This window comes from Osmerus mordax, chromosome 13 (genome assembly GCF_038355195.1).
Source record: "Osmerus mordax isolate fOsmMor3 chromosome 13, fOsmMor3.pri, whole genome shotgun sequence".
Lineage (NCBI taxonomy): Eukaryota > Metazoa > Chordata > Actinopteri > Osmeriformes > Osmeridae > Osmerus > Osmerus mordax.
In genome coordinates, this window is record NC_090062.1 from 8,682,097 (window position 1) to 8,697,376 (window position 15,280).

Consider the following 15,280-nt stretch of genomic DNA (forward strand, 5'->3'; position numbering starts at 1 on the left):
CTATCAGGATGTTCAGTTTATTACATCAACTGTGACAAAAAGTGCTTTTCAATAACATTACCCACACTTTAATTGCATAGAAAACCATTAAATGTTTTAGAAAACAGTAAACATGTTTATGTTGATTCCAGTAGTTTTTTTACCTTGTTGGATAATTTCTATATTTCATAATTTCTGATTACTCAAACTAAATACCAAGATTGAAGGGTGAAGGGGACTCACATCAAACAAAGCTATTGGCCTTAAATTACTTAACCTAGCAACCGTGTCATTCCTACAGATGTCCAAATGTATATGATTAAAATAATTAAAAACAGATTATGTGCAAAGCTCCTTTACAGAAGCTATGCCAAATCTTAATTTGTTGTCAACAATTGTAGGACCGTTTCAAAAATAGACCTCTGAACAAATGAAAGCCTGCCATCTGGTGTCTTTTTTAGAAATGCACACTGTTGAGTTTCAGAAAATATGGAAGTTCTCATTACCAACAATGTTTAATAGTCAAGCATGAAAGCCTACATACTGTGGAAAAAAACAAAAACCCAGTTGGTTAAAATGGTGTAAAAAAGGATCCTTTGACTCCTCTTCTCCTACCGCTCAGATCCCCAGAACACTAATCTGACTGTTCAGCTTCGACTGTTCACATTGCCCCATCTGGGCAAACCCCCCACACCCTTGTGGTGTGGGGGGTTTGAGCTGTCAGCACCTGCCTGGTCGTCGGTCAGCCAACGCTGGACCTGGTCGCGAGTCTCCCGGTCCTGTCCTACATCTATAAAATTGAACAATGGATTTTGGTGTTTCAAAACCCATTGACACTGTATGACTATGTTTAACCTGTGTTCTGCTCCTCTCTCTCACCAACCGTCTCTGGAGCAGGGGATCCCTCTCTGAATTGCTCCTCCCAAGGTTTCTTCCATTTTTTCTCCTGTTGGGAGTTTTTCTCTTCTTTTTCTTTCTTTCCTTGTCTTCCTTGAGGGTTTAGGTTGGTTGAGGGGCAGTTCTATGGGCGTATGTGAAGCCCTCTGTGACATGCTTGCGTGTAAAAAGGGCTATACAAATAAATTTGATTTGATTTGACTGCATGGCCTCTTTTCTGGACCCTGAGACTACACAGAGGCTACCGAATACGCTGGCTCACCCGAAACCGGAAAACATTGGTCTCCTGAATTTTGTGTATTTCCACATACCAACTGGCCAGCCTCCAAAATACACTAACTAGTCGCAGCCTTGATATCTCCTGTGGGCTGAAATGGGCATGTTATGGAGACCCAAACATCAAGACGTTTGGTCAAGCCTACAACCTGTAGCCCACTGCATGCTCAGTGGTGTTATACAATTGCAAACACTAGGCTAGACTACGTATTTGAGTGGTGATCCACCCATTTTAATTTTTGGTTCAACGGGTTGGTCCTCCACACCATCTGCCTTTATCAATAGACTCTGAGGAACCAGGGGTAGCCAGCAGGGATTTTCTATAATATTTATCCTATGATAAAACCAACTGTGAAGAAAATACATTACTGTAAATAGTGTGTTAGCATTGCATAGACCTAAAACGCTGAAGGCTATGTCTAAAAGTAGGCTAGCCTACTTGATGTGGGACATCGTATTTTCACAAGTAGGCAATGGGACACCAGTTGTGTTAGAATGGTAGACCTTCAACAATAGTATGCCTTCTGAGTCTACTGACGGGAACTCACCTGAAGTGACTGACATAGCTGAACCACAAGCATAGCCCCGCAGGTAGGCTAATGGCCATCTGACAACAGAATCTGTCATCACTTGAGCATTGTTCAATTTCTAGCTGCACGTCATGGGTCCAGTTAACAACCCTTTTTGTCAAGGTCATTAGAGAGCTCCACAATGAAACATTCACAGCAGCGCTCAGCCTTCTTATTAGGATGCTGTAATCCCCCTCCCCTATGTTTATTTGGCCACCAGATAACAAATTGTATATGAGATTCAAAGGATTCCGAAAGTAAATGTTTTTAGACTAGGCCTATGTCTATTACGTAATGGACAAAATGTCAGTGTTTGTGCTGCTGCCTATGGTGCATATGTGTGTGATATGAGTGAGTGAGTGAGTGAGAGAGAGAGACAGAAAGACAGAGAGAGAGAGAGAGAGAGAGAGAGAGAGAGAGAGAGAGAGAGAGAGAGAGAGAGAGAGAGAGAGAGAGAGGGGGGGGGGGGGGGTTGGTACATAGCCAAAGAAGCTGTTTTTATCCTGTCCTCTAAAGTTCTAGCCAAATAGACAAGTTCTGCAACAGGTGGAGATACTTGCTACTACTTTCCGAATCTGTACTAAGGACATTCAGTAGAGGAATAGTGTAAATGGGATTTAGCTCAATTCTTGACGTCTGCATCAAGTGCAGCAGTTTGGAATACGAATGCGTGCCTCCTACATTGATTGGAAACAGTGACAACAGTGATAATACGGAATGGCATCTAAGACACAAACCAAATGGAACGCACGGAGGTCTTCCGCGGCACTACATGGAAAGAAACAGTCGGAGTTAGAGATGACAGACGCTGCGACCGGCATCTCTTTTGAGCCTGGGCGGGTCATTTGCAATAGAAATCTTTTAGCAAGAGACCAAATGTCCGAGGATAATACACAAACTGATGGCATCACCGTCCACACAACGGACTCTCACCCGCAACAATCTCACTTTCCTGAGTTGAATCTCACCCACCGGATGTCTGTGTATAGCGCAACCCGTCCCGTCATCACCCGCACATACCTTCAAGGACGCGTGTATAACTTTCTGGAACGACCGTCGGGGTGGAAATGCTTTGTATATCACTTCACAGTGTGAGTGTTTTCGATAGCCTTAGTCTACTAGTGTTATTTCTGTTCATTGTTAATTGCTTAATTTGATGAGCATAAGGCTATCTGTTTCACACCACCTTATGGCCAAGTAAGCTAGTCTACTCGTTTGCAATTTAGGCCATCTCTTAAACTGTATAGGTTGTATTTAGCAATTCCCCACAACAATGAAAGGTACATATGGAAACTTTTATCAATCTGTTCTCAATTACCTTTTGAATAAAATGGTGAATACCATTTGTTTGTAGTGCGTGGTTCGAGACTGATATAGAGAAAGTTATTTCACAGTTTAATATTTGCAAATATTTTAGCATAAACCGTATTTGTTCTCAAATCAGTACTTTCGAGGAGTCTTATGACTATAGGGTAACAAACAAAGCTGATTTAATTTATTTATGTATCAGTTGCTTGTTTGCTTTACCTTGGATTAATCAAAATATTGTATCAAATGGATGCGCAGCCCACCTTTTCCACAGATTACAGTAGGTTTTGCTTTGCTTTGAGCTGGCAGAATATTAGTTCCTGACACAATATTAGGTATATCAAGAACAAGATATTGTTGATAGATGATTGTTGATATTAGATCCAAACTGATCTTCATATATTGGTATGAGCACTATTACTCAAAATCAACTGTATCAGTGTGAAAGGATAGGGCCTTCTTGTCTGTGGCTCAGGAATGTGCAGAATGAGGACCTCTCTCATCCCACCCTCTTCCATGTGTAGTACTGTGTGCTATCACTGGAACTGATAGTGGCCAGCTAAAGTTGGCTGCCAGGCTGCTTTCAGAGGAGTAGGCCTAGTCCTTGTCTGGCTCTGCTACCCTATGACCTCCAGATTGCCATGGGAGTGTGGGAGAAGATGTCCTGGGGTTGGGTCTGGAGTTCAAATGCCTGTGATCATTATGACCACTGTGAAGGCATGTTATCTTACATGTTATCTTATCTTAGTCTGGTTTAGAACAACATGCATTGCAAACATGCATACATTACAGTATATGTTATATCAGTGGTTCCCAACCCTGGTTCTCAGGGCACCCCTGTCCTACATGTTTTAGATGTTTCCCTGCTCCAACACACCTAATTCAAATGAATGGGTTGTTATCCAGCTCTGCAGAAGCCTGCTTATGACCATTCATCTTGAATCAGGTGTATTGGAGCAGGGAAACATCTATGCAGGACAGGGGTGCCCTGAGGACCAGGGTTGGGAACCACTGTGTTATATGGAGGCAATGTTTTTGATATCAGTTAAGTCCTGTATAATAGATTTATATTATAAATAAGGTGTAATATTTTGTTTGCAATTTGTCCCAGCTCTCACCAACATCCATAATAAGTTGTCAGATGTGGTTAGTAATGTGTTTTCTGCCCAGTGAGTTGTTGCATTCCTTGTGTTAGTGTGTGCAGGAGAGAGACCAGCGTGGGGAACCAAGTCTGAGCCAAGCCTTATCATTGACCTAGAGTTAGCTTCAGAGACCAAAGGCCCTTATCAGTGTGTGAGTGTGTGCGTGCGTATGACCACAGTGGAAATCCTGAAAATGTGCCCTCTCAATGCCCCTCTCTACAAATTGGCACCATGCACAAGTTCTTCACATTTAGTATAAAACTTACATGAAGAGTGACATCCCTTTTCTTTATTTTATTTCAGATACACTGCACTTTTATATATGACATGCTATTACTGTAATAGCTACAAAGGTTATGACTACTACTATAGGAACTATGTATCAGAATCAATGAAGTAACTAAAAAACTAAGGTTCCCCTCATATTGTGTGCCAACCACATAGTTGCCTGTAAAGCTAGTTATATTATGGCTATGCCCCACAAGGGAAAGCAGTTGTTTCCCATACTAAATAATGACAAAAACTAAATGGTCTGTAACTGCTATGGTAAACAGATTTGCAGTTATGCTGTCAGTTGTTTTCATATTTAATATTGCATTTTTCAGTGTGCATTAGATACTACAGTTATTGCTTTTTTATTTATGTTAAGGGCCCTATTACCTAGCACCAGTTGGCATTTTTATTATACATGGGCCTTCACCACTTTTCTTATAAAAATTGGAGATTTGATTTACGAAAGTGGTATGTTGGGTTAGGGTTAGAAGTATGAAGAGCTTTCATGGAACAAGCACTGACCGTAGACTGAAACCCTTCCCTTTTGGACAAAAGTATGGTTTTGTAACATAAATAGCAATGAGTATTGTTGTGATATACAGAGAATTGCTAATCCAAGGATCTACTTTCTACTTGGGGTCAAAACCAAATTACGAGAAATACAATGAGACAAATACACTTGGGCCCCAAAATACAGAAAAAAAACTTTTAAGGTTCCATCCTGTGTGCTTCAATGCAGTATGTAGACTTTTGACTAATCTGGTGAATAACCATCTGAAAGGGTTTCCGTACAGTAAGTAAGTCTGACAAACTGTAAAGGGGAGGACAGATATAAATGTTTATGTCATAGGTAGGCTGTGTCTGGTTAGCAATGCAGTAGAGTGCAACCTTATCTCTGTAAAAGAATATGACTTTATCTTAAGCTGTTCGAGGGACTACAGCGCTCTTATTGTTGGTGCAGTCGGAAACGTTGCCTTTGACCTTGTAAGGGAATGAAGATACTGACACATTTGTTCTTTCTCAATGTCAACCCCCCCCCCAACAAACACCCTCTTGATTGTGCGTGGAGGTCAGTCAAACCAGCTGGTTACTTTTGCTAGCGTGTGGGTACTGTATGTATAGCTTGTGGACCCATTCTTGTACTGTATATGTGCAATTGTGTGTGTTCACTGTATATTGATATTCAAAACTGTACTACTATTTTAAATACAGTACACAACCAGTGGTCAAGCATCATCTTTGAATATAAATAGTTGTTTTGATGTCCCAACTGATTATCACTGAAAGTTTAAATAATCTTTAGTGGAACATTTATATTATTTGATGTAGACTGTACAGTCTATTCTCACCATCTGTTCTGACTATAATAGTCTATGTCAGTGACTATAGGGATTGTAGATTTAAATATATGTTGGTGTTCTTCTCATTCTGCAGGTTCCTCATAGTCCTGGCCTGTCTAATACTAAGTGTTCTATCCACCATAGACCAATACCAGGCCTTGGCCCACGAAACTCTCTTCTTCGTGGTGAGTATATTTAAGATGGAGGATTGTTTGATCCTTGTGAAAAGCATTTGCTTTATGTGCCTGGTCTCTACCGACATGGGCTAATATACATTCTCTAAACATTTTATCAGCGGAACTCAAAACTTGAAGTTGATACAACAGATGTCCTTTGAGCATGCCACAAGATGGCGTTGAAGTAAAAAAAATTTTGCTCCTACAATACATACTGTACATCATTATGATAGAAGACAAACCCTCCCATAACATAACATATTATATTTACTGAGTTAAGAGGGAAAACAGAGATCCAAAAGACACACAATGACACGTACCCTTTGAGATAGGTAGAAGGTCAGTTAACGGGAAGCAAAACTCGAGCATTTTCCACTGTTGATTGTCTGAGCTTATTTTATGGACACATTCTCCAGCAGGGGGAGATAGTTCACCATTTTACACTTTGCACTTTTGGATGGCCATGTGTAACTCAATTTCCCTCACTAATATACAGTATATGTTGGAAACCAACAACAATGTTAAGCCATGTAATTCCATTCATAACCCAAAACAACTCTAGAATCATAACTTTGTACAGATGAACTTAGCCCTCACTTTGACTGATGGCACTACATAATAATTTCAGTTCTGTGAGTATAGCGTTATTCTTATGAATAAGTAACGGTCTGCAGTTTATTTGGGTTTCATGTACACTTAATTTTTTGGTGTAAATTTTTCTCTCTCATTTATTCACACTTTATGCGTATTGCATCACATGTTTTGGAAGAGCAGGAAGTTTATTTTAGGCTCAGATAAAAATCAACCCTAGCTAGTAGTAATTTTATTAACACCAACACCACAAACTCCTCCACGTTTTATTTGCATATCCCAACCTCAATCCATCTATAAATACTAGCCTGTCCAACCCCAAATTCTCAATTTAACCCCATAGGCACCAGCTGTTGAGTTAAGTAGATCCTCCATGTCAATGCTTTGGTCACAGATCAGCTTTTTTTGCAGTCAAAGGAGCAGGGATAAAGAAGAGAATAGAGGGACTCTATCCTTAAAGGTAGAAGTAAAAAAGTAGAAAAGAAAGATTAAGGGTGGCTGGAGGGTGGGTCTGGAGTGTGGCGGCACAAGGGCACATGTGAGGTCAAAGAGTGACTCGGCCAGTGAATAATGGGATTAAACTATGCAGGCCTTTTTTCGTTGATGCTTGGAATCACATATTAATCTGCGCCTAGAGGGATGGGATTTGCAGGGGCCTTTCAGGGCCTCTCTGTATGCCCAGAGTTTGGGATTAAGTGGTGCCCTGACAGGTGTTCCCCTTTGTGTCTCAACAAGAGGAACAGCACAGAGCAAATAAGTGTGTCTGTGTGTGAGGTTTTTGGGGGTTTCTTTTTAAAAGCTGCATTTTTTCCCCTTGAAAATTCAACAACAAAAAAATGATTCTATCCAGTATCTATCCCCACGCAGTAGAGGAATCTGTTTTGTTTTTGTTTACAAGTTTTTGAAGATTTGTTTGAATAGGCCCTCTTTGTAAACTTTGACCTTTGCTCTAAACCTCCTATCCTCTCCACCTACCTTCCCCCACAGTAGGACCTCTTTGTCTATCTTGCATCACATTGCACGCAATGTTAATCATTTAAGTCTGCTCTCTTCTTCTCTAGGCTGACAAGGAGGACCCTGTGCTTGCCTGTGATAGGATGTTTTGCTGTCATATTTGGTGCTGGGATGTACAGTTCCTTAAACGTGTTGCTCCTTTTGGGTTATAATTAGTTTGACTTCTAACTGACTCAACTACTATTCTCGATATCCCCTTCATCTGTAATTTTGTGACTGTATTGTTTAGCATATTCTATACAGTATATGTTTTTCCTCCCTTTTGTCGTTTATTTCATTTGTTTTGTTTGTCAGAGAGATTACATTTGGTGATTAAAATGTAGTCCATAAACAGACTTAACTCACATTGCCACTCCCAATAAGCACCACTGCTAATTAGATCTCATCAATCTGTCATTGTTAAAAGCCAGTTGAAATAGGTATTGATTATCTATCAGTCAACTAAATTGTTACTTCTTTTCAGGGATAAGTAACAGATTTTAGAGCACTTGTTCTCTATCTTACTGCCATTCATTAGTCAGTACATGCATCAGAGTCATGAGTGTAATGAAAGTACATGAAATGTACTTTCACTTCATTGGGCTCAAGGGAAATAGTAGATTACGGTAAACAAACTACCATGGGAAATCATGTGGTACTGAAATTTATGACACACCTTTTTTGTGCTTTTGATATTACATATATTTGTTTGTCTTATTATATAGTAATCCATATGTACTGTAGTAATCCATCATGCAGCAAACTGAGTTAGTGAGTTGGTTTGTAATTTCATTAGCTTCTAATGAATTAGGATTTATTGAGCAATTTACTGTGAGTTTTGAGAAAGTAAAGAATCCTCGAAAATAAACATTTGTTTTATTGTTTTGGGGACCGTTTTGTATACGATTTCAACCTAGGAACTTAAATTAAATACCGTACTAACAGACTTTCTGGCTTTACTGTCATTTATTGTTAGGTGTTCGGTACTCTTCTAATACGCTGTTTGATAGTCTGTGATTTAAATCTCATCTCTCTCTCTTTCACTCTCCCTCTTACTCACACACATGCTCTCTGTGTCTTCCTTTCTCTCCCACACACATACTCAAATCCTCCCTCTTTCTTGCCCTTTTCTATCCCTTTTCCCTGTCACAGGAGATTGTGCTGGTAGTGTTTTTTGGTACAGAGTATGTAATACGCCTCTGGTCAGCAGGATGCCGCAGTAAATATGTGGGGATCTTGGGCAGGCTGCGCTTTGCCAGGAAACCGATTTCCATCATTGGTGAGCACACACACACCTGCACACACACATTTATAGAAGCATTGCTTGTATTTCACAAATGTTTTGAAAATTACAGTTTTTTGTTGCTGTTCTCACAACTGCCCCCTCTTTGTCTCTATTTAGACCTCATTGTAGTTGCTGCCTCTATCATTGTGCTGGCAGTGGGTTCCAAGGGTCAGGTTTTTGCAACATCTGCAGTTAGGTGAGGCTTTTACATTTACATTTAGTCATTTAGCAGACACTCTTATCCAGAGCGTGTCTGCTACTCCAGAACGTGTCTGTTACTTATCCCTGAAAAGAAGCAACAATTTAGTTGACTGATAGATAATCAATAGCTATTCTTAGTGTGTAAGTGTATGTGTGTGTGTGTCTGTGTGTACATTCATATGCCTGTACACAACATAACAGTTTAGCATTGTCTCTGTGTTTAATGGTGTAGTCTACACGTTGAACAGGCATACACAGTATGTCCACAGGGATATCCTGTATGCCTAGGGTATGATGAGGGATTCCTGGGATGATACAAGCTTGGTAAATTGACAGTATGCCCATGACTTCATACTGTTACTACATGAGTAGAAATGTGTGGTTGTGCGTGTGTCATACTGAGAGAGTGTGTTTGTCCAGGGGCATCCGCTTCCTGCAGATCTTACGGATGCTCCATGTGGACCGCCAGGGGGGAACGTGGCGCTTGCTGGGCTCCGTGGTCTTCATTCATCGTCAGGTAGAACACCCACTCCCACTGTACAACAGCATTCACCTGAAGGGCCTTGCCTTTCGGCCATGGAAGGATGTGTTTCTGAGATCATATCCTCAATTACTGTTCTTTCTTACTAATAACAACAGCTTACACAGTTTTACCTACGCCACACCATTCTAATCAAACATTCTTAAGGTTTTTCTTATCATTGTACTTATGTAAGGCATCAAAAACGAGTTATGATCACAGTATGTCCAGTGCTCATCTATCTTAAACCTTTTAAAAACATAAAATAAACAGAAGTATAATCGTAGGGTCAATCTGGTCATTCCTCAACAGAACCTGTTTGCTATATACTCTGTTGAGAAATGTGAACATTTGTTGTTTTGTCATTTTTGTCTGGGTGTGTGTGTGTATTTTCAGGAGCTGATCACCACCTTGTATATAGGCTTCTTGGGCCTGATCTTCTCTTCTTACTTTGTATACCTGGCAGAAAAGGATGCTGTTGACAGCAATGGTGTCACAGAGTTTGGGAGCTACGCTGATGCTCTGTGGTGGGGGGTGGTAAGTAGCTCTACATGTGCGCATGCATGTGTTTGTGTTTAAATGTACCGTACTTGTGCTGTGCCCGTAGTAGAGACAGAAGGTGCTTTTTCTTGTGCATTTCCTTATTTTTAATTAATAACAACAAGCTGAAAAACCTTGTCAGTCAGCCACAACTAAAGTTAGCTGGCTATACAACCCGTCAGTCAGGTGGGCAGCTAGCGAGCTAATGTTTCTGAAAGCCAGACTAGTAGTTAGCTAACGCTATGTGGGTATGGATTTTAGCTAACCCATGCTTTTACCTGTCTTGATGGCCTCCTCATATGACAGGAAACCCATCCTTGACTTTTTGCCCCCCATGTTGCCCTATTTCATGGCAATGTGAGAAACAAGATAACATGTGATGAGGTGGAGTCTGTACCAGACTGTTTCTTGTTAAATCAATTCTGTATGCAATTCAATGATCACTACTACAATGCCAATGGTTTGTATATCTCTGCCATGGGTTTATGTGTAAACTATGTGTGTTTCAAGATGTACCTTACATACTGTATTGTGTGCTGTCCATCTAGGTGACGGTCACCACAATAGGCTATGGCGACAAAGTGCCTCAAACCTGGATTGGCAAGACCATAGCATCCTGCTTCTCAGTGTTTGCCATATCCTTTTTTGCCTTACCTGCTGTATGTACTATCATTTTTAGTGGAATTCTTTAAACAGTCAAACTAGTGGTCTTTGGTAATTATGATGCTTTTGTGAAATGGCAACTTGTAGGTGGTGCTTTGAGGGTTTGTTCAATCAAAGGTGGTACTTGGTTTGAGAAACAATACTGTAATTTACATATTCATTGAATTTGCATTTATGTATATGCTTATTTGCATATCAAAAAAACATTTGTGTTTTACAGGGGATACTGGGTTCTGGCTTTGCCCTGAAGGTGCAGCAGAAACAAAGACAGAAGCACTTCAATAGACAGATCCCTGCTGCTGCCTGTCTTATTCAGGTAACACTGACACAATAAATCAAAAGGGCATTTTTGTTGAACCCTCACCTTAACCCAAATGCTCTCTGACCATTCCACAACATTGACTCTGTTGGTCCCAGACATGCTGGAGATGCTTCGCTGTAGAGAACCCTGACTCAGCGACCTTCAAGATGTTTGTGAAGAGGAGATTCACACTTCAAAGCTCCTCAGTGTCCAGCCCCAAGCCCAAGAAAACCGTCAGTACTCACACGTTTTATGTACTTACTACTGAGTTCCTTTTTGGAACATAAACGGTCAGATCGGAGAAAAATATGTTCTAAAATACATATTAATTTTTATTAATATTTAGCTTTGGAAGTCCAATATTTATCACATAGAATACAGTTTCATGATACCCACTGACAGATAGTGTTTACTGATGTAAGGATAAACAACATAAATACATCATAGTTACAGATATTTTACACTGTTCTAGTGTTACAATGTTACAGACAGTAATTTTTGGGGTTCATACATTTATGAGCCATGTACCAAATGTAGCTTGGATCAAAACGGGTGAAGTCCTTTGATTCAAGTGCTCCTGTACTGTGACCAGGCGAAGATGAGGAGGAAGCTGAGGAGCAGTGAGAAGGACTACGGCCCTGGTTCACCCACTGTCCCCAGCATCACATTTGACTCTGTGTTTGACAGCAACAAGGACCTGAGCTCTGATATCTACAGCACTGTGTGCACGGGTAGAGTGATGTTCAGTGTGCAGAGTGTGTGTCGGTGTGTGTGTGACGTCTAAAGCATTGTGTGCTCAGACAGTGTATTAATGGAATTGCTAACTGACATTACCTTTGGTCCCGATACCAGGCCTATTGGTGCATATGTAAGACGATTTAATTGGTGGTTGATAAGCACATAATGATGAGCACACAAGATCAATGTTCTGTTCAGGATTTCATGTGACCAAAAACATCCTGCTCTAGATTTAGGTTTTTCCAGAATATTTCTGGAAAAATGGAACGTCACCTTTTTGTTTAAATTTACTGGTATTCAGCTTGTTGCCATCAAATATTAAAAAAGCATAATTCCTTTTCTTTCTGATCTGCTATGATTAAATACTTTTGACTTGATTTGTTTTCTCTCGTCCACTGTGTATTGTGTCTGTCCTGTGATTAGCTGGAGCCCATAATCTGGGAGGATGTGGTGAGCTGCTGTTAGTGTCCACTTCCTGCACGTCCTCTAGTCCAATCACTCTCACTGTCCCCTCATCCAATCTATGCCTGCCACTGTCTCTCTTGTTCAATCACCGTCACTGTTACCATCTCACTATCCAAGGCGACACTTGACCATAGACTTCACTTACTTTAGACGTAAAGTATTCGGGTTCCACTGAACATAGTTTTTATCAAGAGTCATTCACCACAAAAATTATAGGAATCTTTTAATACTCTTATTAGTCATGGTGTCACCAGTCATTCAGCATGCTTTGTATATCTGTGCCTCATTCGCTGCCATGTAAGAAAGATTGCATCATGATTCAGTATTTGTAAGCCTCATTCTACTGTGTCTCCCAGATCACCAGCAGTCCTGGCCCTCCCTGTCCTCGATTCAGTTCAGCTCACCATTACCAGGTAACTCGCCTTACAAGTCAGTCTTTGAGTCGCGTGTGTGTGCGTGACTTTGTTTAACTACCCATGTGGAGACCAGAAATCACCACAAGGATTTTCTTGAAAAATGTTTGGTCTGAATAAATTACATATAGTACTGTGTACATTCAGTTTATAAACAGTATACAGTATATCCAGTAAACTAATTGTCACAATGATCCTGGTAAACTATAAGTGGAAGAGTATAGAATCAAAATAATTCAATCCACTCTTATGTATTGTATACTGTAAATGTGTTTCAGTGAAAAAGAGCCGCCCTGGTTTTCTGGAGGTGCAGTCTCCACCTCCCCTACAGAGGAACAGTAGCTTTGCAGATGACCTTGAGATGGAGGGAGAGAGAGAGAGTGACCTAATCCCAGTCACACATGTATCACAGTACGTCTTCCATACTCCCAGCCTGGAAGCCACTTGACAAGTATCCGACTACATGTTAGGTTTAGTTTTTTATTATGTAGTTTGCAAGTTTAATTTCATTACAGAACATGCATTGACCAAACTATCTCTCACACAATTACTTTCCTCCCTTAGTTTCTCTTTTTAGAAATCTCTCTCTTAGTATCTTCCCAAAGTCTGACCTTAACACACAGCTCACATTTCCTTCCATGTCATCCTTCTAGTTTTACTAATTCTCTCCCTGTATCTGTCTCTATATCTTATCACATGTTCCCTATGGCTGCCTTTAGTAGGGGGGATTTCACCCTGTCCCGAGTCTCCCATCCTCACCTCTTCCCCCAGGTCCAGACTCTCTCTTTTGGCTCACTCCATCTGGGTGATGAGGCCTGACAGGCCACAGATTCTCACTAATATTTGTTATACCACAGTCTGTACAGCTCCGGGCTTCGTTTCTTTTTTCACAAAAACATTAAAAAAGTGTTTTACACTGTTCTGTTGAGTATTAAATAGGAGAATTGAAGCTTGTGGGAAATGCAGTAACAATCTCATCCATCGCTCTGTTTTCGGGTGCATCCTCTTTCAGGGTGTTTCTGTCGCACTATGCCATTACAACTATTTAAACAGACTCTATTATTGTTTCACAATTGCTTACAAAAAAGTTACAATAGAAACACTGGTTGTGTTATGCAACATGTTTTAACTAATATAACTTTTTCATGCAGGTTGAAGGACACTCATAGGAGGGCTATTCGTGTGATCCAGAGAATGCGCTACTTTGTTGCTAAAAAGAGATTCCAGGTAAGTGAAATCAGTAAGGTTAGGTTAATTGCAATATTCCTATATATTGTAAATTGGGTGGCAGAGAGTGAACAGTCGAGGAGACTGTTCACCCTCTGCCACCCAATTTACTATTTGAAAATGATGATTGTGAAATAGCACAAAGAGCATTTCTTTGCTACTGCATTTCTTTTTTTTTCTTTCAGCAAGCACGTAAACCTTACGACGTGCGAGACGTAATTGAACAGTACTCCCAAGGACACCTCAACCTCATGGTGCGCATCAAGGAACTGCAAAGAAGGTGACCTCCCCTGTCCTATTGTGACTATGGGAGTTTTTTTTTATGGATAAAGGGATGGATGATTGGATGGGTACAACCTACGGATAAGCATACATGTTTCAAAATGTATCATTCAAATCCTAGAATGATTTGACTTTCTCTTAGATTGGACCAGTCTCTTGGGAAGCTGAGCCTGTTCCAGACCAGTTCAGGTAGAGGACTGTCCGAATTTGAAATATAATCTGTCATTCAATAGATTAACTGTCTTGTAAGTCTGTGGTCTCAAAAGGGAAAATAGTTAAACACAGGAAAATGTGATGTTTGTAACTTTCTAAAACATTAATGCATAACTGTAAGTGCTAGTATTAGTGGAATTTTTTTTAGTATTTATTTTTGTTGAGTTGTCTTTATATTCCTTTTTTTTATCATAAAAAGAGAGAGCCAAAGATAAAGGCACCAATACAATCGGCTTCAGACTAAACAGGATGGAGGACAAGGTACTACAACAATTCACACAATAACCCACATTAAACAGTGTCTGACCATAGTGCTATTGTAACCTAAATTTGAACTTCTTGAGGTCATTTCTTTGTGAGATATGTGCAAACAAATGCTAGCTCGCGAAATATACAGTACAGTCAGTGTGTATACAGTACTGTTTAATAATGCCAGGACACTTATTTATACAGACAAAAAATATAAGGCAGTCACAGCATTTGTATTGGCTGACAAACTAGAAATTGCATTTGATGTTCTCCTACTGTACCTCATCAGATCACACACATGGACAAGACGCTGAACCGCATAGCTGAGTCCCTTAACCGCCTGTTTGGCCAGGTGGATCTAGGGGTGGTAGGGGAAGGACCGGTGGGAGGGGGCAGGAGAAGAAGGTCCCAGGATGTTGATGGGGGAGCACAAGGAGCCAACTTACCCAGCCAGGACAGCCTGCCGAGCTATGACCAGCTCTCCACTTGCTCTGCCTCTACCCTCAACGTGCCCCTCGACTCCACTCACAGCCTGGACGAGAGTTGCTAAACTGTATTCATACCAAAAACCTCTGTTACCCTACCCCTTCCCATGCCGCCTTGGAAAGTGCTTAACATGTCTGATTAAGACTTTGATGT

The 15,280-nt window shown here is 40.5% G+C and overlaps 1 protein-coding gene across 1 annotated transcript; it reads left to right on the top strand.

Annotated features, from left to right (window-relative positions):
* The first annotated feature begins 2,438 nt into the window (after positions 1-2,438).
* On the top strand, positions 2,439-15,191 carry kcnq1.1 (potassium voltage-gated channel, KQT-like subfamily, member 1.1). Its single transcript, XM_067249266.1, has 18 exons — positions 2,439-2,812; positions 5,879-5,969; positions 8,697-8,823; positions 8,947-9,025; positions 9,451-9,547; positions 9,947-10,087; positions 10,639-10,749; positions 10,974-11,069; positions 11,171-11,287; positions 11,647-11,785; positions 12,222-12,242; positions 12,614-12,670; positions 12,949-13,081; positions 13,822-13,897; positions 14,083-14,177; positions 14,322-14,368; positions 14,592-14,653; positions 14,931-15,191. The coding sequence occupies exons 1-18, from the start codon at positions 2,439-2,441 to the stop codon at positions 15,189-15,191; spliced, it is 2,124 nt and encodes a 707-aa protein (XP_067105367.1).
* Positions 15,192-15,280: the final 89 nt, after the last annotated feature.